At 39.2% G+C, this 27,628-nt stretch overlaps 1 protein-coding gene across 1 annotated transcript; it reads left to right on the top strand.

Annotated features, from left to right (window-relative positions):
• The first annotated feature begins 1,903 nt into the window (after positions 1 to 1,903).
• Positions 1,904 to 26,108, top strand: LOC127952102 (interferon-induced very large GTPase 1-like). The gene is made up of 8 exons (XM_052550385.1): positions 1,904 to 2,783; positions 2,964 to 3,212; positions 4,170 to 4,418; positions 5,556 to 6,505; positions 8,576 to 9,326; positions 9,723 to 10,012; positions 11,024 to 11,494; positions 20,624 to 26,108. The coding sequence occupies exons 1-8, from the start codon at positions 1,904 to 1,906 to the stop codon at positions 25,409 to 25,411; spliced, it is 8,628 nt and encodes a 2,875-aa protein (XP_052406345.1). The 3' UTR covers positions 25,412 to 26,108.
• The last annotated feature ends 1,520 nt before the right edge of the window (positions 26,109 to 27,628 follow it).

Raw genomic sequence — 27,628 nt, forward strand, 5'->3', positions numbered from 1 at the left:
TAAGAGTGAGGAGCATCGAAATACAGAGGTACCTCCAAAGAAAGAAGAACTTCCGAAGAGAAAGGAGCCATCAAAGACAGATGAATCTTCAGAGGCAGGCCAACTTTCAAAGAAAGATGAAATTTCAAAGACAGGAGAGCTTCCTAAGACCAAAAAATCTGTGAAAACAGAGGAACCTCCAAAGAAAGATGAACCTCCTAAGACAGACAAATCTAATAAGAGTGAGGAGCATCGAAATACAAAGGTACTTCAAAAGAAAGAAGAACGTCCTAAAAGAGAGGAGCCATCAAAGACAGATGAATATTCAGAGGCTGGCCAAATTTCAAAGAAAGATGAACTTTCAAAGACAGGAGAACCTTCTAAGGCAGAAAAATACCTGAAAACAGAGGAACCTCCTAAGACTGACAAACCTTCTAAGAGTGAGGAGCATCTAATTGCAGAGGTGCTTCCAAAGAAAGAAGAACGTCCTAAGAGAGAGGAGCCATCAAAGACAGATGAATCTTCAAAGGCAGGCCAACTTTCAAAGAAAGATGAACTTTCAAAGACAGGAGAACCTTCTAAGACAGAAGAATCTCTGAAAACAGAGGAATCTCTGAAAACAGATGAATCACCAAAGAAAGAGGAACCTCCTGAGACAGATAAACATTCTAAGAGTGAGCAGCATCTAAACAAAGAGGTACCTCCAAAGAAAGAAGAACTTCTTAAGAGAGAGGAGCCATCAAAGACAGATGAATCAGAAGCAGGCCAACTTTCAAAGAAAGATGAACTTTCAAAGACAGCAGAACCTTCTAAGACAGAAGAATCTCTGAAAACAGAGGAATCATCAAAGAAAGAGGAACCTCTTGAGAAAGATAAACCTTCTAAGAGTGAGGAGCATCGAAATACAGAGGTACCTCCAAAGAAAGAAGAACTTCCGAAGAGAAAGGAGCCATCAAAGACAGATGAATCTTCAGAGGCAGGCCAACTTTCAAAGAAAGATGAACTTTCAAAGACAGCAGAACCTTCTAAGACAGAAGAATATCTGAAAACAGAGGAATCTCTGAAAACAGAGGAATCGCCAAAGAAAGAGGAACCTCCTGAGACAGATAAACCTTCTAAGAGTGAGGAACATCGAAATACAGAGGTACCTCCAAAGAAAGAAGAACTTCCGAAGAGAAAGGAGCCATCAAAGACAGATGAATTTTCAGAGGCAGGCCAACTTTCAAAGAAAGATGAAATTTCAAAGACAGAAGAGCTTGCTAAGACAGAAAAATCTCTGAAAAAAGAGGAACCTCCAAAGACAGATGAACCTCCTAAGACAGACAAACCTTCTAAGAGTGAGGAGTATCTAAATAAAGAGGTACTTGCAAAGAAAGAAGAATGTCCTAAGAGAGAGGAGCCATCAAAGACAGATGAATATTCAGAGGCTGGCCAACTTTCAAAGAAAGATGAACTTTCAAAGACAGCAGAACCTTCTAAGACAGAAGAATCTCTGAAAACAGAGGTACCTCCAAAGAAAGAAGAATTTCCTAAGAGAGAGGAGCCATCAAAGACAGATGAATCTTCAGAGGCAGGCCAACTTTCAAAGAAAGATGAACTTTCAAAGACAGCAGAACCTTCTAAGACAGAAGGACCTCTGAAAACAGAGGAATCTCTGAAAACAGATGAATCACAAAAGAAAGAGGAACCTCCTGAGACAGATAAACATTCTAAGAGCGAAGAGCATCTAAACAAAGAGGTACCTCCAAAGAAAGAAGAACTTCCGAAGAGAGAGGAGCCATCAAAGACAGATGAATCAGAAGCAGGCCAACTTTCAAAGAAAGATGAACTTTCAAAGACAGCAGAACCTTCTAAGACAGAAGAATATCTGAAAACAGAGGAATCGCCAAAGAAAGAGGAACCTCCTGAGACAGATAAACCTTCTATGAGTGAGGAGCATCGAAATACAGAGGTACCTCCAAAGAAAGAAGAACTTCCGAAGAGAAAGGAGCCATCAAAGACAGATGAATCTTCAGAGGCAGGCCAACTTTCAAAGAAAGATGAAAATTCAAAGACAGAAGAGCTTGCTAAGACAGAAAAATCTCTGAAAACAGAGGAACCTCCAAAGACAGATGAACCTCCTAAGACAGACAATCCGTCTAAGAGTGAGGAGTATCTAAATAAAGAGGTACCTGCAAAGAAAGAAGAACTTTTTAAGAGGGAGCAGACATCAAAGGCACATGAATCAGAGGCTGGCCAACTTTCAAAGAATGATGAACTTTCAAAGACAGCAGAACCTTCTAAGACAGAAGAATCTCTGAAAACAGAGGAATCACTGAAAACAGAGGAATCACCAATGAAAGAGGAACCTCCTGAGACAGATAAACCTTCTAAGAGTGAGGAGCATCGAAATACAGAGGTACCTCCAAAGAAAGAAGAACTTCCGAAAAGAAAGGAGCCATCAAAGACAGAAGAATGTTCAGAGACAGGCCAACTTTCAAAGAAAGATGAAATTTCAAAGACAGGAGAGCTTCCTAAGACAGAAAAATCTCTGAAAAAAGAGGAACCTCCAAAGACAGATGAACCTCCTAAGACAGCCAAACCTTCTAAGATAGAGGAGTATCTAAATAAAGACGAACTTCCAAAGAAAGAAGAACGTCCTAAGAGAGAGGAGCCATCAAAGACTGATGAATCAGAGGCAGGTCAACTATCAAAGAAAGATGAACTTTCAAAGACAGGAGAACCTCTGAAAACAGAGGAATCTCTGAAAACAGATGAATCACCAAAGAAAGAGGAACCTCCTGAGACAGATAAACATTCTAAGAGTGAAGAGCATCTAAACAAAGAGGTACCTCCAAAGAAAGAAGAACTTCTTAAGAGAGAGGAGCCATCAAAGACAGATGAATCAGAAGCAGGCCAACTTTCAAAGAAAGATGAACTTTCAAAGACAGCAGAACCTTCTAAGACAGAAGAATCTCTGAAAACAGAGGAATCTCTGAAAACAGAGGAATCATCAAAGAAAGAGGAACCTCCTGAGACAGATAAACCTTCTAAGAGTGAGGAGCATCGAAATACAGAGGTACCTCCAAAGAAAGAAGAACTTCCGAAGAGAAAGGAGCCATCAAAGACAGATGAATCTTCAGAGGCAGGCCAACTTTCAAAGACAGGAGAACCTTCTAAGGCAGAAAAATATCTGAAAACAGAGGAACCTCCAAAAAAGGAGGAACCTCCTAAGACTGAAAAACCTTCTAAGAGTGAGGAGCATCTAATTACAGAGGTGCCTCCAAAGAAAGAAGAACTTCCTAGGAGAGAGGAGCCATCAAAGACAGATGAATCTTCAGAGGCAGGCCAACTTTCAAAGACAGGAGAACCTTCTAAGAGAGAAGAACCTCTGAAAACAGTGGAACCTCCAATGAAAGAGCAACCTTCTAAGACAGACAAACCTTCTAAGAGTGAGGAGCATCTATATACAGAGGAACCTCTAAAGAAAGAAGAACTTTTTAAGAGAGAGGAGCCATCAAAGACAGATGAATCAGAGGCAGGCCAACTTTCAAAGAGAGGAGAACCTTCTCAAACAGAAAAATCTCTGAAAACAGAGGAACCTCCAAAGAAAGAGGAACCTCCTAAGACTGACAAACCTTCTAAAAGTGAGGAGCATCTAAAAACAGACGTACCTCCAAAGAAAGAAGAACTTTTTAAGAGAGAAGCAGGCCAACTTTCAAAGACAGTAGAACCTTCTAAGGCAGAAAAATATATGAAAACAGATGAAGCTTCAAAGGAAGAGGAACCTGCTAAGACATACAAACCTTCTAATAGTGAGGAGCATCTAATTACAGAGGTACTTCCAAAGAAAGAAGAACTTCCTAAGAGAGAGGAGCCATCAAAGGCAGATGAATCTTCAGAGGCAGGTCAACTATCAAAGAAAGATGAACTTTCAAAGACAGGAGAACCTCTGAAAACAGAGGAATCTCTGAAAACAGATGAATCACCAAAGAAAGAGGAACCTCCTGAGACAGATAAACATTCTAAGAGTGAAGAGCATCTAAACAAAGAGGTACCTCCAAAGAAAGAAGAACTTCTTAAGAGAGAGGAGCCATCAAAGACAGATGAATCAGAAGCAGGCCAACTTTCAAAGAAAGATGAACTTTCAAAGACAGCAGAACCTTCTAAGACAGAAGAATCTCTGAAAACAGAGGAATCTCTGAAAACAGAGGAATCATCAAAGAAAGAGGAACCTCCTGAGACAGATAAACCTTCTAAGAGTGAGGAGCATCGAAATACAGAGGTACCTCCAAAGAAAGAAGAACTTCCGAAGAGAAAGGAGCCATCAAAGACAGATGAATCTTCAGAGGCAGGCCAACTTTCAAAGACAGGAGAACCTTCTAAGGCAGAAAAATATCTGAAAACAGAGGAACCTCCAAAAAAGGAGGAACCTCCTAAGACTGACAAACCTTCTAAGAGTGAGGAGCATCTAATTACAGAGGTGCCTCCAAAGAAAGAAGAACTTCCTAGGAGAGAGGAGCCATCAAAGACAGATGAATCTTCAGAGGCAGGCCAACTTTCAAAGACAGGAGAACCTTCTAAGAGAGAAGAACCTCTGAAAACAGTGGAACCTCCAATGAAAGAGCAACCTTCTAAGACAGACAAACCTTCTAAGAGTGAGGAGCATCTATATACAGAGGAACCTCTAAAGAAAGAAGAACTTTTTAAGAGAGAGGAGCCATCAAAGACAGATGAATCAGAGGCAGGCCAACTTTCAAAGAGAGGAGAACCTTCTCAAACAGAAAAATCTCTGAAAACAGAGGAACCTCCAAAGAAAGAGGAACCTCCTAAGACTGACAAACCTTCTAAAAGTGAGGAGCATCTAAAAACAGACGTACCTCCCAAGAAAGAAGAACTTTTTAAGAGAGAAGCAGGCCAACTTTCAAAGACAGTAGAACCTTCTAAGGCAGAAAAATATATGAAAACAGATGAAGCTTCAAAGGAAGAGGAACCTGCTAAGACATACAAACCTTCTAATAGTGAGGAGCATCTAATTACAGAGGTACTTCCAAAGAAAGAAGAACTTCCTAAGAGAGAGGAGCCATCAAAGGCAGATGAATCTTCAGAGGCAGGCCAACTTTCAAAGAAAGATGACATTTCAAAGACAGGAGAACCTTCTAAGACAGAAGAATCTCTGAAAACAGAGGAATCACCAAAGAAAGAGGAACCTTCTAAGACAGACAAGCCATTTAAGAGGGAGGAGCATCTAAAAACAGAGGTACCTCCAAAGAAAGAAGAATTTCCTAACAGAGATGAGCCATCAAAGACAGATGAATCTTCAGAGGCAGGCCGACTTTCAAAGAAAGATGAAATTTCAAAGACAGGAGAACCTTCTAAGACAGAAGAACCTCTGAAAACAGATGAACTTTCAAATAAAGAGGAACCTCCTAAGACAGAAAAACATTCTAAGAGTGAAGAGCATCTAAATACAGAGGTACCTCCAAAGAAAGAAGAACTTCTTAAGAGAGAGGAGCCATCAAAGACAGATAAATCGGAGGCAGACCAACTTTCAAGGAGAGGAGAACCTTCTCAGACAGAAAAATCTCAGAAAACAGACGAACCTCCAAAGAAAGAGGAACCCCCTAAGACAGACAAACCTTCAAAGAGTAAGGAGCATCTAAATACAGAGGCACCTCCAAAGAAAGAAGAACTTTTTAAGAGAGAGGAGACATCAAAGGCACATGAATCAAAGGCAGGCCAAATATCAAAGAAAGATGAACTTTCAAAGACAGGAGGACCCTCTAAGACAGAAGAATCTCTGAAAACAGAGGAATCAACTAAGAAAGATGATCCTCCTAAGCCAGACAAACATCCTAAGAGCGAGGAGCATCTAAATATAAAGGTACCTGCAAAGAAAGAAGAACTTTTTAAGAGGGAGCAGACATCAAAGGCACATGAATCAGAGGCAGGCCAACTATCAAAGAAAGATGAACTTTCAAAGACAGGAGAACCTTCTAAGACAAAAGAATCTCTGAAAACAGACGAATCTCTGAAAACAGAGGAATCACCAAAGAAAGAGGAACCTACTGAGACAGATAAACCTTCTAAGAGTGAGGAGCATCGAAATACAGAGGTACCTCCAAAGAAAGAAGAATTTCCGAAGAGTAAGGAGCCATCAAAGACAGATGAATCTTCAGAGGCAGGCCAACTTTCAAAGAAAGATGAAATTTCAAAGACAGGAGAGCTTCCTAAGACCAAAAAATCTCTGAAAACAGAGGAACCTCCAAAGAAAGATGAACCTCCTAAGACAGACAAACCTCCTAAGAGTGAGGAGCATCGAAATACAAAGGTACTTCCAAAGAAAGAAGAACGTCCTAAAAGAGAGGAGCCATCAAAGACAGATGAATATTCAGAGGCTGGCCAACTTTCAAAGAAAGATGAACTTTCAAAGACAACAGAACCTTCTAAGACAGAAGAATCTCTGAAAACAGAGGAATCACCAAAGAAAGAGGAACCTCCTGAGACAGATAAACCTTCTAAGAGTGAGGAGCATCTAAATACAAAGGTACCTCCAAAGAAAGAAAAAATTGATAAGAGAGAGGAGCCATCAAAGACAGATGAATCTTCAGAGGCAGGCCAACCTTCAAAGAAAGATGAACTTTCAAAGACAGCAGAACCTTCTAAGACAGAAGAATCTCTGAAAACAGAGGAACCTCCAAAGAAAGAGGAACCTCCTAAGACTGACAAACCTTCTAAGAGTGAGGAGCATCTAAATACAGAGGTACCTCCAAAGAAAGAAAAATTTGCTAAGAGAGAGGAGCCATCAAAGACAGATGAATCTTCAGAGGCAGGCCAACTTTCAAAGACAGGAGAACCTTCTAAGGCAGAAAAATATCTGAAAACAGAGGAATCTCTGAAAACAGATGAATCACCAAAGAAAGAGGAACCTCCTGAGACAGATACACATTCTAATAGTGAGGAGCATCTAAACAAAGAGGTACCTCCAAAGAAAGAAGAACTTTTTAAGAGAGAGGAGCCATCAAAGTCAGATGAATCAGAGGCATGCCAACTTTCAAAGAAAGATGAACTTTCAAAGACAGCAGAACCTTCTAAGACAGAAAAATCTCTGAAAACAGAGGAACCTCCAAAGAAAGAGGAACCTCCTAGGACTGACAAACCTTCTAAGAGTGAGGAGCATCTAAATACAGAGGTACCTCTAAAGAAAGAACAATTTGCTAAGAGAGAGGAGCCATCAAAGACAGATGAATCTTCAGAGGCAGGCCAACCTTCAAAGAAAGATGAACTTTCAAAGACAGCAGAACCTTCTAAGACAGAAGAATCTCTGAAAACAGAGGAACCTCCAAAGAAAGAGGAACCTCCTAAGACTGACAAACCTTCTAAGAGTGAGGAGCATCTAAATACAGAGGTACCTCCAAAGAAAGAAAAATTTGCTAAGAGAGAGGAGCCATCAAAGACAGATGAATCTTCAGAGGCAGGCCAACTTTCAAAGACAGGAGAACCTTCTAAGGCAGAAAAATATCTGAAAACAGAGGAATCTCTGAAAACAGATGAATCACCAAAGAAAGAGGAACCTCCTGAGACAGATAAACATTCTAATAGTGAGGAGCATCTAAACAAAGAGGTACCTCCAAAGAAAGAAGATCTTTTTAAGAGAGAGGAGCCATCAAAGACAGATGAATCAGAGGCAGCCCAACTTTCAAAGAAAGATGAACTTTCAAAGATAGGAGAACCTTCTAAGACAGAAAAATATCTGAAAACAGCGGAACTTTCAAAGAAAAAGGAAACTTCTAAGACAGACAAACCTTCTAAGAGTGAGGAGCATCTAAATACAGAGGTACCTCTAAAGAAAGAAGAACTTTTTAAGAGAGAGGAGCCATCAAAGACAGATGAATCTTCAGAGGCACGACAACTTTCAAAGACAGTAGAACCTTCTAAGGAAGAAAAATCTATGAAAAGAGATGAAGCTTCAAAGGAAGAGCAACCTCCTAAGACATACAAACCTTTTAAGAGTGAGGAGCATCCAAATACAGAGGTACCTCCAAAGAAAGAAGAACTTTTTAAGAGAGAGGAGCCATCAAAAACAGATGAATCAGAGGTAGACCAACTTTCAAAGAGAGCAGAAACTTCTCAGACTGAAAAATATCTGAAAACAGGGGAACCTCCAAAGAAAGAGGAACCTCCTAAGACTGACAAACCTTCTAAGAGTGAGGAGCATCTAATTACAGAGGTACTTCCAAAGAAAGAAGAACTTCCTAAGAGAGAGGAGCCATCAAAGACAGATGAATCTTCAGAGGCTGGCCAACTTTCAAAGAAAGATGAACTTTCAAAGACAGGAGAACCTTCTAAGACAGAAGAATCTCTGAAAACAGAGGAATCTCTGAAAACAGATGAATCATCAAAGAAAGAGGAACCTCCTGAGACAGATAAACATTCTAAGAGTGAGGAGCATCTAAACAAAGAGGTACCTCCAAAGAAAGAAGAACTTTTTAAGAGAGAGGAGCCATCAAAGACAGATGAATCAGAGGCAGGCCAACTTTCAAAGAAAGATGAACTTTCAAAGGCAGGAGAACCTTCTAAGACAGATACATTTCTGAAAATGGTGGAACTTTCAAAGAAAGAGGAACCTCCTAAGACAGACAAACCTTCTAAGAGTGAGGAGCATCTAAATACAGAGATACCTCCAGAGAAAGAAGAACTTCCTAAGAGAGAGGAGCCATCAAAGACAGATGAATCAGAGGCAGACCAACTTTCAAAGAGACGAGAACCTTCTAAGACAGAAGAATCTCTGAAAATAGATGCATTACCAAAGAAAGAGGAACCTCCTGAGACAGATAAACATTCTAAGAGTGAGGAGCATCTAATTACAGAGTTACTTCCAAAGAAAGAACTTCCTAAGAGAGAGGAGCCATCAAATCCAGATGAATCTTCAGAGGCAGGCCAGCTTTCAAAGAAAGGTGAACTTTCAAAGGCAGGGGAACCTTCTAAGACAGATACATTTCTGAAAACGGTGGAACTTTCAAATAAAGAGGAACCTCCTAAGACTGACAAACCTTCTAAGACAGAAAAATCTCTGAAAACAGAGGAATGTCTGAAAACAGAGGAATCATCAAAGAAAGAGGAACCTCCTGCGACAGATAAACCTTCTAAGATTGAGGAGCATCGAAATACAGAGGTACCTCCAAAGAAAGAAGAACTTCCGAAGAGAAAGGAGCCATCAAAGACAGATGAATCTTCAGAGGCAGGCCAACTTTCAAAGAAAGACGAACTTTCAAAGACAGGAGAACCTTCTAAGGCAGAAAAATATCTGAAAACAGAGGAATCACCAAAGAAAGAGGAACCTCCTAAGACTGACAAACCTTCTAAGAGTGAGGAGCATCTAATTACAGAGGTGCTTCCAAAGAAAGAAGAACTTCCTAAAAGAGAGGAGCCATCAAAGACAGATGAATCTTCAGAGGCAGGCCAACTTTCAAAGAAAGATGAAATTTCAAAGACACGAGAACCTTCTAAGACAGAAGAATCTCTGAAAACAGAGGAATCTCTGAAAACAGATGAATCACCAAAGAAAGAGGAACCTCCTGAGACAGATAAACATTCTAAGAGTGAGGAGCATCTAAACAAAGAGGTACCTCCGAAGAAAGAAGAACTTTTTAAGAGAGAGGAGCCATCAAAGACAGATGAATCAGAAGCAGGCCAACTTTCAAAGAAAGATGAACTTTCAAAGACAGGAGAACCTTCTAAGACAGAAGAATCTCTGAAAACAGAGGAATCAACTAAGAAAGATGATCCTCCTAAGCCAGACAAACATTCTAAGAGTGAGGAGCATCTAAATACAGAGGTACCTCTAAAGAAAGAAGAACTTTCAAAGAGAAAGGAGCCATCAAAGATAGATGAATCTTCAGAGGCAGGCCAACCTTCAAAGAAAGATGATCTTTCAAAGACAGCAGAACCTTCTAAGACAGAAGAATCTCTGAAAACAGAGGAACCTCCAAAGAAAGAGGAACCTCCTAAGACTGACAAACCTTCTAAGAGTGAGGAGCATCTAAATACAGAGGTACCTCTAAAGAAAGAAAAATTTGCTAAGAGAGAGGAGCCATCAAAGACAGATGAATCTTCAGAGGCAGGCCAACCTTCAAAGAAAGATGAACTTTCAAAGACAGCAGAACATTCTAAGACAGAAGAATCTCTGAAAACAGAGGAACTTCCAAAGAAAGAGGAACCTCCTGAGACAGATAAACATTCTAATAGTGAGGAGCATCTAAACAAAGAGGTACCTCCAAAGAAAGAAGAACTTTTTAAGAGAGAGGAGCCATCAAAGACAGATGAATCAGAGGCAGCCCAACTTTCAAAGAAAGATGAACTTTCAAAGACAGGAGAACTTTCTAAGACAGAAAACTATCTGAAAACAGCGGAACTTTCAAAGAAAAAGGAAACTTCTAAGACAGACAAACCTTCTAAGAGTGAGGAGCATCTAAATACAGAGGTACCTCTAAAGAAAGAAGAACTTTTTAAGAGAGAGGAGCCATCAAAGACAGATGAATCAGAGGTAGACCAACTTTCAAAGAGAGCAGAAACTTCTCAGACTGAAAAATATCTGAAAACAGGGGAATCTCCAAAGAAAGAGGAACCTCCTAAGACTGACAAACCTTCTAAGAGTGAGGAGCATCTAATTACAGAGGTACTTCCAAAGAAAGAAGAACTTCCTAAGAGAGAGGAGCCATCAAAGACAGATGAATCTTCAGAGGCTGGCCAACTTTCAAAGAAAGATGAACTTTCAAAGACAGGAGAACCTTCTAAGACAGAAGAATCTCTGAAAACAGAGGAATTTCTGAAAACAGATGAATCACCAAAGAAAGAGGAACCTCCTGAGACAGATAAACATTCTAAGAGTGAGGAGCATCTAAACAAAGAGGTACCTCCAAAGAAAGAAGAACTTTTTAAGAGAGAGGAGCCATCAAAGACAGATGAATCAGAGGCAGGCCAACTTTCAAAGAAAGATGAACTTTCAAAGGCAGGAGAACCTTCTAAGACAGATACATTTCTGAAAACGGTGGAACTTTCAAAGAAAGAGGAACCTCCTAAGACAGACAAACCTTCTAAGAGTGAGGAGCATCTAAATACAGAGAGACCTCCAGAGAAAGAAGAACTTCCTAAGAGAGAGGAGCCATCAAAGACAGATGAATCAGAGGCAGGCCAACTTTCAAAGAGAGGAGAACCTTCTAAGACAGAAGAATCTCTGAAAATAGATGCATTACCAAAGAAAGAGGAACCTCCTGAGACAGATAAACATTCTAAGAGTGAGGAGCATCTAATTACAGAGTTACTTCCAAAGAAAGAAGAACTTCCTAAGAGAGAGGAGCCATCAAATCCAGATGAATCTTCAGAGGCAGGCCAGCTTTCAAAGAAAGGTGAACTTTCAAAGGCAGGGGAACCTTCTAAGACAGATACATTTCTGAAAACGGTGGAACTTTTAAAGAAAGAGGAACCTCCTAAGACAGACAAACCTTCTAAGAGTGAGGAGCATCTAAATACAGAGGTACCTCCAAAGAAAGAAGAACTTTTTAAGAGAGAGGAGCCATCAAAGACAGATGAATATTCAGAGGCAGGCCAACTTTCAAAGAAAGATGAACTTTCAAAGACACGAGAACCTTCCAAAACAGAAGAATCTTTAAAAACAGATGAACCTTCAAAGACAGGGGAATCTCCAATCGCAGACCTTCTGCAGTCAGATGAATCTTTGCAAACTTCTATAATGGAAGGTAAAATGAATCATCTCATGGTTCTGAAATATCACATGGTTCTAAGAGGGCTTTTACACTGGTCTCGTTTGCTGCGGTCTGAGCCCGAGTGCGATTGTTCCTGGTGCCGCCTGCAATGTTGGTCTGCTTTCACACTCAATAGTTGTATCAAACCCAGGTGCGTTTGCGGTAACTTTATGTCATTGCAAATGCACATGAAAATTGCATGGAGAACACAACGCGACAGAGCATAGTTGTATTTTTTTTTTTTGGTGCTATTTTGCACAGCATAATAATTTATTTAAATTATTTCATTTTAATTAATTAAATTTTTACTTTTAGGAGTGTGTGGAACCAACCTCGGCTCTCTCGTGTGTTGAGGAAACAATGATATTGACAGTGTTATGTATGCGCAGGATACTTTACTTCCTGAATAAGTGCTCACCCGAGTCCATGTTGCTTGCACATTCACGTGAACAGCGCCATAGTTCTGGAGCAACCGAACTCAGACCACCTTCTCCAGGTAGTCTCGGATTCCGTACCCCAGTGCACACCAGGGTCTGATGACAGCATGTACATTAGCGATATTTCATGTGAACCGTGCCCTTTTCTGCACTTAACTGCCAGTGTGAAAGCCCCCTAAGTATTCAGACCCTTTGCTGTGATACTAATATATTTAACTCAGGCGCTGACTTTTTCTTTTGATCATCCTTGACATGGTTCCACACCTTCATTTGAGTTCAACTGTGTTTGATTATACTGATTGGACGTGATTAGAAAAGCCAAACACCTGTCTATATAAGACCTTACAGCTCACAGTGCATGTCAGAGCAAATAGGAGACAGAACAGAATTGTGGCAAGTCACAGATCTGGCCAAGGCTACAAAAAAAAAAAAAAAAATCTGCTGCACTTAAGGTTCCTAAGAGCACAGTGGCCTCCATAATCCTTAAATGATAGACGTTTGGGACAACCAGAACCCTTCCTAGAGCTGGCTGTCCGGCCTAACTGAGCTATCGGGGGAGAAGAGCCTTGGTGAGAGAGGTAAGGAAGAACCCAAAGATACATGAAAGACACAAGAAAGCCCACATGGAGTTTGCTAAAAAAAAACGGAGAAATAAGATTCTCTGGTCTGATGAGACCGAGATAGAACTTTTTGGCCAATTCTAAGCGGTATGTGTGGAGAAAACTAGGCACTTGTTTGTGTAGTATAGCAAACCAAACTGAGAGACCATTTTGAAGGCTCAGGAAACCTTTGCAGGTGTTTTGAGTTGATTAGGTGATTAGCATGTCACCATTTTCTAATTTGTTGAGTTAGTGAATTGGTGGGTTTTTGTGAGCCAAAATCATCACAATTAAAAGAACCAAATACTTAAACTACTTCAGTCTGTGTGCACTAAATTTATTTCCAATTAAACTTTTCCACACTATTCTAATTTATTGAGATGTACCTGTATTTACAGACTGTTCATCGATAAGATGAATACAACTGCCTCTTCACTTGATGTCATTACTCATGTTTGAGTCTTACCTATCAGATAGGTCCTTCAAAGTATCTTGGAGAGGTGAGGTGTCCAAGTCTCAACATCTAACTACTGGGGTGCCTCAGGGCTCAGTTCTTGGATCACTTCTCTTCTCTGTCTACATGGCATCATTAGGTTCTGTCATTCAAAAACATGGCTTTTCATACCACTGCTATGCTGATGACACTCAACTCTACCTCTCATTCCATCCTGATGATCCGACGGTAGCTATTCGCATCTCAGCTTGTCTAACTGAGATTTCTTCCTGGATGATGGACCATCACCTTCAACTCAACCTTGCCAAGACAGAACTGCTTGTGATTCCAGCAAACCCATCGTTCCATCACAATTTCACCATCAAGTTAGGCACATCAACCATAACTCCTTCAAAAACAGCTAGAAGCCTTGGAGTTATGATTGATGATCAGCTGACTTTCTCAGACCACATTGATAAAACTGTCCAATCCTGCAGATTTGCTTTATTCAACATCAAGAAGATCAAGCCCTTTCGTTCGGAACATGCTGCACAACTCCTTGTTCAAGCTCTTGTTCTGTCCAGGCTGGACTATTGCACAGGACAGGTCTTCCAGCCAATTCTATCAAATCTTTACAATTAATTCAGAACGCGGCAGCAAGATAAATTTTTAATGAGCCAAAAAGAATACACATCACACCTCTGTTTATCAATTTGCACTGGCTTCCAATAGCTGCTCGCATAAAATTCAAGGCATTGATGTTTGCCTACAAAACTACCACTGGCTCTGCACCCATTTACCTAAATTCGTTACTTCAGACTTATGTGCCCTCTAGAAGCTTGCGTTCTGCAAGTGAACGTCGCTTGATTGTGCCATCCCAAAGAAGCACAAAGTCACTTTTATGGACTTTTAAATTAAATGTTCCCTTCTGGTGGAATGAACTCCCCAACTCAATCCGAGCAGCTGAGTCCTTAGCCATCTTCAAGAATCGGATTAAAACACATCTCTTCCATCTTTATTTGACCCTCTAACTTTAACACTCAATACTCTAATTCTATTCTTTAAATAGAATTAGAGGGGAAGTTGTGGCCTAATGGTTAGAGGGTTGGACTCCCAATCGAAGGGTTGTGGGTTCTAGTCTCGGGCCGGACGGAATTGTTCAATACCATGACTTAGGTGCCCTTGAGCAAGGCATCGAACCTCCAACTGCTCCCCGGGCGCCGCAGCATAAATGGCTGCCCACTGTTTCGGGTGTGTGCTCACAGTGTGTGTGTGTGTGTGTGTTCACTGCTCTGTGTGTGTGCATTTCGGATGGGTTAAATGCAGAGCACAAATTCTGAGTATGGGTCACCATACTTGGCTGAATGTCACTTCACTTTCACTTTTCACTTTCACTTTAAAAAATCTAACTACCTTTCTAATCTTTTTGTATTCTATTTTCTTTTCATTTATTATGCAATTGTATATGTATGTGTGTGTGTATGTGTATGTGTAAAGAACTCTAACTAGCTTGCTCTATTCTTTTATTTTTTTATTCTATCTGTTTTCTTTTTATTTATTATATTAGTTAAAAACCCATCCTACGTGTACTGTGTTAACCTAACTGAGACTTGTTATAGCACTTATATATCATTGCTCTTTTTGTTGTTTTTGATTGCTTCCACTGCCTTCATCTGTAAGTCGCTTTGGATAAAAGCGTCTGCTAAATGAATAAATGTAAATGTAAATGTCATTCCTTCTGAGATTATTAAGGCCTCTTTTTCTGAAATCAGTACTTCCATTCAGTCATTGATCAACTCGTCCCTGAATGCTGGGGTAGTCCCAAAATATTTTAAGCATGCTGTAGGGTTTGGAGGAAAATTACCTTGATAATTATCGGCCTGTCTCTAAGCTTTAATTTTTATCAAAACTTTTAGAAAAAGTTGTATATTTACAAATGATTTCCAGCTAAATTAACAGAACCTGCCCAATCTGGTTTATCTGCCCATCATAGCCTACTTTGCTTAAAGTGTTCAATGACATTTTGCTTGCATGGGTAGTGGTAAAAATACAGTTCTGTTGCTTCTTGATTACAGCTGCTTTAGATACAGTTAGGTATAGGTTAGGTTTAGAGACAGTGAGACAGGTAAGTTTTCTTTATCTGTTGCTCCTATTATCTGTGGAGTGCATAAAGGATCCATTTTAGGGCCACTTCTTTTTAATCTATGTATGCGACCTTTGAGAGACATTATTAGGAGACAATTTATATGCTGATGATACCCAGTTGTACATACCATTGAAAGCTGGCGATACCATTGAACCCACATTGGCCAGCCTTGGGGAAATCAAGAAATGGCTGTCCAATAGCTTTCTTTCAAATAAATGAAGATAAAACAGAAGTAATCTTCTTTGGTTCCCCAAAGTTGAGAAGTGGTCTAATAAATGAGCTTGGCAAGCTTTTCTTCTCAATCTCCTTCCAGGTCAGGAAGCTTGGTGCTTGGTGAACTTTGCTTAACTAAGCAAATTAATACAGTTGTATTATACAAGAACAGTTTTTATCAGTTATGGATCATCTTGAGACTGAAATATTTTTTTACTTTTAATGACCTGGAGAAAGTCATTCATGCTTTTATTACCTTGACTGCTGTAATTCATTATATTTGGGTCTTCTTCAGTCATCCACAATAGCCCTGTTTCCACTGTTGGGCCAAAAGCGGGCATTCTAGTGCGTGCCAGGGCCAATCGTGTTTCCACTGTCACTTCCGGGGCTTGATCGCCAACGAGCCAGGTTTTTTGGCCCAACGAAAACCTTGGGCCAAAGTGGGCCAGCTGGGGCTAGAGGAGTGGTTATGAACAAAGGCGGAGTTTCTCTGCATCCGGAGAGTGTCAGCACCGCGGATCATTTCATAAAGCTACAGCTTTAACACCAGCATTAAACACTTTTTAAAATAAGTTGAGCTCAAAAACTCACTTTCAGTCAGCAGTGAGTGTTTGAAATTACTTGATCCGATGTGGATTATAATCACCATATGAGACAGAAATATTTATACACGATGCAAAAGACTGCACGATTGCCATTAACGTTACCATAGTAAACATGGTAAATGCGACCATTTGAAGAAATCAGACATCAGCTTCTTATTCTTTATCACAATCATGTATTTATTTAGTAAAATATCGTATCTGTCATAAGTCTCGTCTCAAGAGTTTAGCTCTGTTAACTGCTGTGTGTGTGCACTTTGGATGGATTAAATGCAGAGCACGAATTCTCAGAATGGGTCACCATACTTCGCTGTATGTCGCGTCACTTTCACTTTTTATTTCACTTGTTTCACTTTCAAATAGCCTAAACAGAAACAGACTGTTTCAGAAATGTTCATAACACTTTATTTATTTGTGACAAATTTTCAATCCTGATTAATGTCTGATAAATCAATCTATCACTTATTATAGTAAAACATCGATGCTTTTTGATTTTTGCTGGAGGAAACAGCATTGGCATGATGAGTGTAGGGTTGCCACCTTCAGCGAATTGATAACTCTGTCATTTAGCCCTACATCTGGGGAGTCTTGTGTTCAAAAGGCAGATGTGAGCTCTAGAAGTTTTAAACTGCGCAGGTTTATTTACCATAGGCTGCGCTCGTGTGAAAGGGCTTTAACTGCACGTGCTCTGGAGATTTTTGAATCACGCGCAAATGAGCTTCTCTGGCTGCATCCGAAAACTGAAAAATGCTGCCTTCGGAGGACGCATTCCAAGGTAGGAAGGCATCAAGTCATGTCCGAATTCAATGTAAGCTTCAGTTCCTGTCTCCTGAGATGCCTTAATCTGGCAGATTTTTGAAGGCAGCATAGTTTTATCCTTTGATGCCTTTAATATCCCACATTCCTGTACCGTTACATTCTGTGACAGTTAAGACAAAAATAAAGATGGCGTTTGAAAGTTGCAGTCAGTGGTCAGTTTGTGTGTAAATGTACATTTTTTTTAATCAACGTTTTCCACTTTTGATGTAATTTCTAGCAAGACATTAATATTGCAGTAAAGAAATATCCACTTAGTTATCACCAAAACTCTCTATATTTTGCTGTAGATCAGTTAACCAGTACTCTGCCTGCCCAAAAACAGTTTGTTGAGGTGCCTTTGTGCAGAAACGCTGCCTGCAAAGTCATTGCCTGATAAGGCAGCAAGGCAGCTGTCTAAATTTTCGAAATTTTCGCAGCCATTCTCATGAAACCGAATTAATTATAATTGCTATTAATATTATAAACAGTGCAGAATGCTTTTTGTTTATTAAAATATTTGTTGACCTAAAATACGGGACAAATCTTGTCACATATTGATTTGATATAGGGCGCTTAAGTTTACCTTTAAATACGGGACCGGAATGCAGCGAAAACTTTACAGTAAATGGGAAACCGATTGCGCCCTTGTGACCTTTTGTAAAATTTATTCATGAAAAACAACTGCACAGATACAGATATTATAATCTTAACCCTAATCTATCGATAAACTCTCACCTGTCAGATTTGCAAGAAATAGGAACCAAATGCAGAATGAACAGACAAGGGTATTTTATTAACAGAAACGTACACTGGAACAGCTGCGGGAATTTGCAGTGAAACCGTTCAAACAGAGGTACTGGGCAGACAACAGTATGGGCAGGAGGGATGACCACTGAGACCGTCCAAGATGGCCACGTACTCGAGCATGGAGGAGGCAGCTCCAGAGGAAAGACCAGGCAGGCACACAGGAAACCCGTAGCTTGAATTGAAACTCACTCAAACTTGACATGAGAGAGGTGATAAGCTTCAAGGAAGAGGGGGTCAGTGACCAGTGAATCTAGGTTAGGACAATACACAAATAGACGAGACTCAAAACGACACAGACAATTGAAAACAAAATGTGAACAAAAGGCAAAATAACCAAAACTTTCCAAATAAATAAATCAAAGAGTTAAAACAAAAGGCCAGGATCCAAACATGAACTGCAATATCAAAAACAAAAAAAGAAAACCTAAATCAAAAAAAATAAAAAATAAAAAATAAAACTAGATTAGGATGCACACAATCAAAAAACAAGACCTAGATAGAACTAGAAGGCCAAAAAGGAACCGAGGATATAAAATAACTAGACAAGAGATCAAAAAATAACTTAAGTAAGATCAAATGGATAAATTCTGGGCCAAGAAACAGGTAAACACCAAAAACAAACCAGCAGAGACCCAAGGAAAGTGAACCCAATATATAGAGCAGTCCACATGAGGATCAGGTGAAAACAACCAAGCCGACAAGGGCTAAACAAGGGGGCGTGACCGGGGTAACAAGGAGGTGGGACAAGAGGAGCACGTGGCAGACACAAACAAAGAGAGAACCATGTGCTTAGACACAAAAAAACTAAGAAACATGGAACAGAGACAATATGGACAGGACTGTCAGCAGGATCCTGACAACACCTTGAGTCCTTTCTACTTCTGTTTTAGTCTGCTTATGCTGCATCGCCGCGGTCTGTGGATTGAAGAGCGCGCTGAAAGACAGGGATGAGATGAAGTATGACGCCGTCTTCATATGAAATTAGGTGACTGACTCTGACTCTGTTTTGTGGGGCTAATCACTACAGACCCGCTAAAAAATGGCATAGCAACGCCCATGTGTCTAACATCCATTTCGGAGAACCAGGACAAATATTTCAGTTGATCACTCAGGCATTAAGTGCCACCTGAATGAGGCAGCGAAATCTGTGTTCTGATTCGGTTCGGTGCATACCCAATCCATAGGTACCGGTGCCATATTGGTTTTGTTACCCAACCCTAGTCAAAAGTTTGGACACATTACTATTTTAATGTTTAAAAATTGCATAAATTTATTTATTTGATAAAAAAAATACAGAACAAGATTGTAATATTGTAATATCTTGGGGGGGGGGGGGAGTCTTGCCAAAAAAAAAAAACTCGAATAACTCTAACATCAAAATGACGTCGAATGACTCGAATCTGTGTTCATCTTCAGTTCTCTATTCACAGCACCCTTTAAAGTTTGAGCATATTGTATGCAAACTGCAATTGATTAATTAATTAAAAACAAAGTAGGTAATATGCCATATGTTTTTGTTGTTTAGTAGCAGTAATATGCAGTTATTAGCAGTGTTTTCATGAGATGCCTTCATGAGGTAAATTCCTGCTAAGTTTCAAACTTGTAATTTTCAAAAAGTTCCCATGGAAATTTTCCTCCCCTTTGCAACCCTGGCTATGAAAACAGCTCCTTTTTGACATTCAGTTTAATATGATAAAAGTCCATTGCATGCTAGATTAATCCAAGTTCTCTAAATATATAAATGTACATAATTATTTATGTATTATTATATTTCAAAATTAACTAAATGAATAATATCTGAAATAATGGTTTTCAAGTTAAAATAAAAGTTTAAAATAAATGTTTTAAGTTAAAAAATGGAGAGAAACTTTAGGAAATATAATATAGATAAAATAAAAGAAGGAAAAATAGCCAGAGGCAGAAGAGAGAGAACAGGCTGATCACTTCTTTGAGGTCAGAATCAACAGACTTGTCTGTGAAAGCATTGCCTTCTTTTATTTCATTTGATTTCAACTCAGGCTGTGGCTGGAACTCTGCTGTAGTTTTTGTGTTTCTGCTCATCTCATCTCTTTTTTTATGTACTTGTTTTTTCTTTCCTTCAGTGATTCTGCTTATTAACAGCAGGTGCTTGTCGTTAATAATGCACAATCAGCATTAATTAAACACATAATTATCTAATTGACTGCATTTGCACTGCGTGTAAGGGGAAATGGCAGTGTTCCCAGGTAAAGTTATCCATAAACTTTATTTAACCAAATTAAACTGCATAATTTAAAAAGTGTTAAAAATAAAACTCAGTTAAATCCCACAATGATTTTGTCACTGTCAAAAACAAGTAAAACAAAATTATTCTGCAAATCTGTTGTTGGCCATTTAATCATTTTAATTATGTTATAATATAGTATTGTTCAATATTCAGTCAATATCAGACACAGAGTTAATCAGCTAGAACAGCGGTCTGTCTAAAGGCTTGTGGTCAGATCAGTTATTACTAATGTCATTTCCAGGTGTAAACAGAGAGTGGAAAGAAGGATATGAAAGTGAGAAGGATGGGGTGAAGAACATCTGCACTGAAACTGATAATTCATTTCAGGTGAATGTTCAGAGGAAACTGTAGAAAACTGCATTCATACACTAGTATAGAATTGGGGTGCCCAATCCTGTTCCTGGAGATCTAGCTACCTACACCAACACAGCAGTCTATAATTATCAAGTGCTACCTAAAAGATTAATTAGATGATTCAGGTGTGTTTGATCAGGGTTGGAACTGTGTTTGCAGGATTGGGCACCCCTGGTATAGGATATTGAAATCAGTAAGAAAAAAAAAACCCGATAACGTTCATGTTGTTTTTGTCTGTTTAACAGAATGAAAACAAAGATGTTGAAACAGCAGGAGCCAAAGCTGATCAAGATAAAATACAGCATCTATTTCACAGACTTAACCTTGAAGGCAGACGCAACAATAAACTGAGAGCTGCAGATGTTCTTCAGATAACTGAACATTCGTTACAGTCTCATGAGTCTTGTGTTGAAGAGGAGCTGGTTCAGACTTTCATTGAAAAAATACTGATGATGGACTACAGAGCAAGATTCATCAGTGTTAAAGAGACAAATGAACAGGATCAACAGAGAGATGCTTACTCGTCTGAAGATGAGGGTGATTTGTTTGAATGTGTTCTTCACATTACTTCGTCAAACACAGTAACAGGCCAATCTGAGCGAGTTCACCCAATGGATGTTCAGATGGCGGTGTTTCATTGTGCTGATGGTTTCCTGAAGCAGCTGATGGTGACTAAACTGTCCCAGTGTCAGTACGCTCTGCCTCTGCTTGTTCCTGATCCAGTCACAAAACAGATTGAGTTTCCTCTCTGGACATTCAGACAAATCAACAAGAGCTGGAAGATGAGAAACACCAACAATGAGACCATCAGTAAATCCCAGCCGATCTACAAGGCACAAACTCCAATGGTGTTTTTCTTCAGGTTTGCCTCTGTGTCTTCATCCAAGTCTCAGCTGATGAACAGTCTGATCAATGAGAAACACAACACGTTCTTCCACAGGAACTGTCCAGGCAGCAGCAGATCCAGAGTCCTGATGGATGGAGTGGTGGAGATCGCCTGGTTCTGCCCCTCTGGGAAAAACACAGATCAATTCACTGACTGTGTTGCCTTCTGTAATCTACACGGTGATGCAGGAGACCATGAGAAACAGCTGCAGATCCTCACTGAAATGGCTTCAGTCAATGTTGTTCTTCTACCACGACTGGACAGGAATGACATAAGTGCAGCAATGATGAATAACCTGTTTGGAAACAAAAAGCCACTCATTTGTCTTTTTACGGAGGATGAATTTACTGTAATGAAGATGAAGAAAAGAAAATTCAAAATCGGTTTGAAATACAGAAATCAGTCAGATGTGTCTGAAGAACTTAGAAGAATTATAAATGAGTGTCTCTCAGAAACATCTTCCACTTTCAGACTTGAAGATGTGTCCAAACACTCAGATATCAGAGTAGATGAGGAAGATGATGACAGCAGAAGAGGAAGAGAAGCAGCACAAAAGATGATGTGTTTACTGGAGAAGAAAGATCTGACAGAAATCAAAGAATCATTTCTGCCTCATCAGGGGAAACTGTGGCATCAGTGGAGTCAGAAGAACAAAGAACTACATCGACCTCAAGGAGAAGAAATAAAAATGGAAATAAGTGCAAAAACAATAGAAATGAATAAAATCCGAGGAAAGCAGCATGAATCTGACATGAGTGAGTTTTTGAAGATCTTTATTAAAGAAATGAACTCACATAATGAAAATGGAAAGATGTTTTTCCTCAAATGGCTCAGAATCCTGTTGGATGAACATACATCAAGTGACCTTTCTGGGCTTCTTCACAAATATGATAAAGCATGGTCAGGAGTCTTGAAACTGAAAGACAGCAGTAATAAATCTGAACAACATAAAGTTAAACAAACTGAACTTGAGAAGATATCTGAGGAGCTTCAAGCTGCAGCCTTTGGTTTGGAGCACATCATGAGGGAGATCGGTCAGATCTATGAATCATGTTCATCTGTGCAGGAGAACAAGAAAGATCTGGAGGTTCACTTCTCTTCTCTCCCGAGTCTTGCAGCAGAGATGATGATCTCTGGATTTCCTCTGGAGCTGATGGATGGAGATGCTGCTCATGTTCCTGTGATCTGGATCTCTGCTGTTCTAGATGAACTCGTCCAGAAACTGGGAGACCAGCGAGTCTTTGTGCTGTCAGTTTTAGGAATTCAGAGCTCTGGGAAATCCACCATGCTGAATGCCATGTTTGGACTTGAGTTTGCCGTCAGTGCTGGAAGATGCACCAGAGGAGCTTTCATGCAGCTGGTCAGAGTCTCAGATGCGATGAAAACACAGATGAAGATTGACTTCATTCTGGTTGTTGATACTGAGGGTCTTCGTGCTCTAAAACTGTCTGGAAGATCAACAAGAGATCATGACAATGAATTGGCCACATTCGTCATTGGAATTGGAAATCTGACCTTGATAAACATCTTTGGAGAAAACCCATCCGAGATGCAGGACATTCTTCAGATTGTTGTTCAGGCCTTCATGAGAATGAAGAGGGTCAGGCTCAATCCCAGCTGTGTGTTTGTGCATCAGAACGTTTCAGATGTCACAGCTGAAGAGAAAAACATGGAGGGAAGGAGACGACTGCAGGAGACACTGGATGAGATGACAAAACTCGCTGCTAAAGATGAAGTCTGTGATGCAGAATGTTTCAGTGATGTCATTACATTTGATGTTCAGAAAGATGTGAAGTATTTTGTTCAGCTCTGGGAGGGCAGCTCACTAATGTCACCACCAAACCCAGACTACTGTGAGAACATTCAAGAACTAAAGGAATCTGTTATTTCTCATGCCGCAAAATCTCATGGAATTATGCTGAAAGACTTAACAGTTCGTGTTGAAGATCTCTGGAAGGCTTTACTGAGTGAACGATTTGTCTTCAGCTTCAGAAATTCTCTGGAGATTTCAGCCTACAGGAAACTGGAGACCGAATACAGCAAGTGGTCCTGGAGTCTTCGCAGTGCCATGATGGAAACTGAGAACAAACTACACAACCAAATAGAAAATGAAGTAATTCATGAGGTTGAGAGAAAATATCTTGAAACACAACTGAAGAAGACAAGTGAAGAAGTAGAACAATCAATGTTTGATTTCATTGAAAATGACAAAGATAAAGACATACTGATTCAGTGGAAAACATCATTTAAAATCAAAATCGAAGAACTTCAGGAAAACATTGTGAGGGACACAGAAAAGAAACTAAATGAGGTTCTTAAACAGCGAGACTTGAAGAAAGAGATTGATGCTCAGAGGAAACATCGTGAAGACACGCTCTATGAAAAGAGCAAAGAACTTGCCTTAGAGCTCAAATATAAAAATAACAATGAAGAAACATTGAAGAAAGAGTTTGATTCCTTTTGGGAACAGTGGATAAAGGAGATCATCACAGACACCTCTCCGATAAAAGAAATTAACATAATGAGAGATGTGAGAGAGATCCTCAGGGACATCTATGGAAGTGTTATAGATCACTTGAGGGAGAGCAATGACTACAATAAAGTTGTCACTGTGCAGAGTTATTCAGAATATGTACAGTTAAAAAAAAACAGTGGATTTAAAGGACAGGTTAAACATGCCTTCAACTCAGCTTTATGTTTTGATCCTTTATCTAATGAGGATGAAACCCAGATAAGATCATTTGTCACAGATGTTGTTCAGCAAACAGACAAAGAGATTCAGTCATTTAACATTTCAAAGATGGGCTACAACAAAAGCTGCATTCAACAACTCACAGGTTACATCAAGGCAAGAATAATACAACATGAGGAAGGATGCCTGAAATATGTGTACAAGAATGAATTCTTTATGGATTTGGTTCTTACCATCTGTGAGAGAGCAAACGAGATGATCACTGACCAACACACAATGTTTACAGAAGCCAATAATCCTGTCATATATGTTCAGAAAAAGAGAGAAGAGTACTATAGTATTTTCCAGAAATACTGTCAAGGAGCAACATCAGCTGCTATTTGTGGTGAGATCATCTGTCAGAAACTGAAAGAGCCCATTGAGCAGAGTGTCTACAAGAAGACTGCTAGAGATCTGGCAAATGAAATGAGAACAGAATGTCCATCACTGAAAGAAAACCGATTAAAACTGGAGAAGCACATCCTGGAGACACTGGCAGAAGAGGAGGACTTTGACAAATACATGAACTACATTCATAATCCCAGAGATCACTTCAAGAGTTTCATTAGAGATGAAGTCAATCGATATTTCACTGCTAAGTTCAGTGACAGTGTTTTACCCAAAATGATGGAGAACACTGAACTCCTGCAGCAGAAGATCATGAAAGCAGCTCATGAATCTATTGAACAAGTTCAAGAAAAGAGAGGAGATAAATCCACTAAATATGTTCAAGAGAACAGAGGAGATGTTGGTTTGTGGTTAAAGAGTTTCACACAGCATCTCTCAGATGAGCTGATCTTCTCTGAAAAAGACCTCAGTGGAGTGAAATATGACGATTTTGATTTCAAACTCCTAGAAGATGTGATGAGAAAAGAACTTGATCATGTGATCTCTATTTGTGAAAGTAGTTTCAACACAAATACTTTTAATGAAAAGCTGGACCTAAAGTTCAGACCAGATGAGCTTCTGTTTTCTCATTTCTGTCAGTGCTGTTGGATTCAGTGTCCATTCTGTGGAGCTTTCTGCACCAGCACAATAGAAAACCATCCTGGTGATCACAGTGTCCCTTTCCACAGAGTGACTGGAATTAAAGGAACTTCTTACTATCAAACAGATGATCTCTGTGCTGATTTCTGCACAACTTTAGTGACAAGTAGAAAACAATTTCGTGTTTCAGATAAGAGTTTTCCATGCAGTGACTACAGAAGTGCAGGAGGAGTTTATGCAGAGTGGGACATCACCCCGGACCCTCATGGACTGCCATATTGGAAGTGGTTTGTGTGCACATTCCAGGGAAAACTGGAAAATCATTATAATAAAAAATTCAAGGATCAGGGCGAGATTCCACCTGAATGGGGAATGAACGAAAAACAAGCTGCTATTCAGAGTTTGAACAAAATGATTGTTACAAACTAATGGAACTGATAAGACTTAAACCTCCTTTTATACCACTCATTTAAAGAACAATCTAAAATATAAACATACAATTCCCCCTACATTATAAGACTTGTTGTGGCAGGTGATTCATTAGATGTGCGGAGGAACGCGGAGGAAAACAGGACAGAATCTCAACCGATGGAGCAGCAGGAAATTGTTTTTAGAATAAGAATGATTTAACTTATGCGAAAATAGGAGGATTTGAATAAGACAATTATGAGAATGCTGAAAGAATTGATTGTGTTGGTGAACTTTAATTTGGAGCTACAATCTCTCGCAAATTATATTAGGGCTTTGAGACTGCAAACATCTGCCACTAAACCTGAAAAGCCTTGAAAGGCAATAATGAGATATACATTCTGTTAGAGTTTGCTCAATAGTTAAGACACATATGTATACTTTTTGCTAACTGTATCATGATTGTGTGAGGAAGTGCATTTTGTAATAACGTTGCAGAATGGACCTTCTTTCTTAAAGTGTTGTTTTGTAATATGTTTTAGCTTAGATGTGTTGTTTTTTGTGACTATAAATCATTGTGGTTGGAACACATTCGCCGCCGCAATTTGGAGTGAATATTTTATGCTATTTACTTTTATTGTAATTTGCTTAATGAGTTATTGTTTTAATAAAGTGAAACCATTTCCTATGGTGATGCATTAAACTTCTTTTTAAAACATCTCTGAGTTATTAAGTGTAAATCTATTATCTTGCTCTATACCTGAACCTGCATTATGAGTTCCAAAGTGGCAATGACCTCAGCTGAGCTGATTTAATCTAGACACCGGTGGGAAGAAGTATTGAAGCTTCTATTGCATATGATAAATATCCGAGGTAAGAGCTATATTTATATATTGCAAATGCTTGTGGGAAACAAATATGTGAATAGATGGTTTCTATATATTATTTAATCTGAATAAATAACACATCTGTGTCTTAACCCCTTTCTAGGCACCTCCTTTTTTGGCATGGAGACAGAAATGACATACCCAAAATAAAAAGGTTTCTGCTCATGATTCTTTCTGACTAGATACATATTCAACATATGTTCACAAAGCTGACACTTTAAAGTTTACTGTTCAGGAATCAGAATCACTCAGACTGTTATGATAATAGAGATATATAAGCTCAAACATAAAAACAAAAATAAATATATTAAAAACATATTTTTTAAATGTATTTAAAAATGTGTTGATGTAAGATATGAGTTTAGAAATAGAGTGTAGCTAAAGCCACAAGTCTTTCAAAACTTCATTAGAAATTTCATAATCTAATCTGTAAAACTGTGAATTTTATGAAATATTTTCTAAGGCCATGTCATGTGTGTTTTTTAGAGAAGGCAAATCAGATTGATTTATGGCCCTTGTCATCCCTGTAAGATCTCACATGTAAACTCTTCTGTGAATTTTGTATGTGTGTTGGCTTTGCACAACTCCCCATTCATGATTATATTGTTCTCACCAAACGAGTCTTTCACACCTCCGCCAGGTACGACACATTATCCGCATTATTCTTTTGTTTTTATTCCACCTTTATTAGCATTGATTGTGGTTTTTCAGGCTTTACAAAGCAACAAAGCAGCGATCTCACTTCAGTCTCTCTTTGCATTTAGCCCTTATTTATCAAAAGTCTTAATATAAAAATACAACAAAACATTTTCTTACGACATTGAAGTGAATTATTGAGACAAAAATGCATTATGAAGAAGCAAAGCACCTGCTATTAGTAGCATCGGAGCTAACGTTAGCATCAAGCTACATCAGACAATTTATGAAATTATTAGTACACTTTTATACAAAACTCACTTTAAACCCCGATCGAGTGTTTATAATAACTTCCTTTAGCGATCAGGGGTGGAATTTGGTCGTTTACTATTGTAAAAATATGCTATTTGTAGCCTTTTTCATCGCTGCACAAGTTAGCATTTCCCATGTACATTTTTTTGTATATTTTATAAAATGCCCCAGATCTCAAGAAAATCTCATACCAAGCTTTTCTATCGTAATCGCGGGTTTATTATTCGGATATTTCGTGTATACAGAGGTGTTTCAGTGTTGTTGTGAGCAGATATGAACCAGGAACTGTTCACGAACCATGTGACACGATCTGACGCTGTCTGGTTTTGGGACTGTCAGATTGACAACCCAAACGTCCAAGTCTTTCTGGGTCACAGCTCGAGTAAACGGAAGCAAACAAACA

This window comes from Carassius gibelio, chromosome B3, assembly GCF_023724105.1.
Source record: "Carassius gibelio isolate Cgi1373 ecotype wild population from Czech Republic chromosome B3, carGib1.2-hapl.c, whole genome shotgun sequence".
NCBI lineage: Eukaryota > Metazoa > Chordata > Actinopteri > Cypriniformes > Cyprinidae > Carassius > Carassius gibelio.

What these genes read in the sequence shown, in the direction of transcription:
- LOC127952102 (XM_052550385.1), top strand. Translation starts at nt 1,904, where the DNA reads ATGAGTGAGGAGCATCGAAATACAGAGGTACCTCCAAAGAAAGAAGAA. An exon ending in GACAGATAAACATTCTAAGA is followed by an intron (nt 2,784 to 2,963) that starts GTGAAGAGCATC and finishes CTCTGAAAACAG; the next exon opens with AGGAATCATCAAAGAAAGAG. An exon ending in AGGAGCATCTAAATACAGAG is followed by an intron (nt 10,013 to 11,023) that starts GTACCTCTAAAG and finishes GAACTTTCAAAG; the next exon opens with AAAGAGGAACCTCCTAAGAC.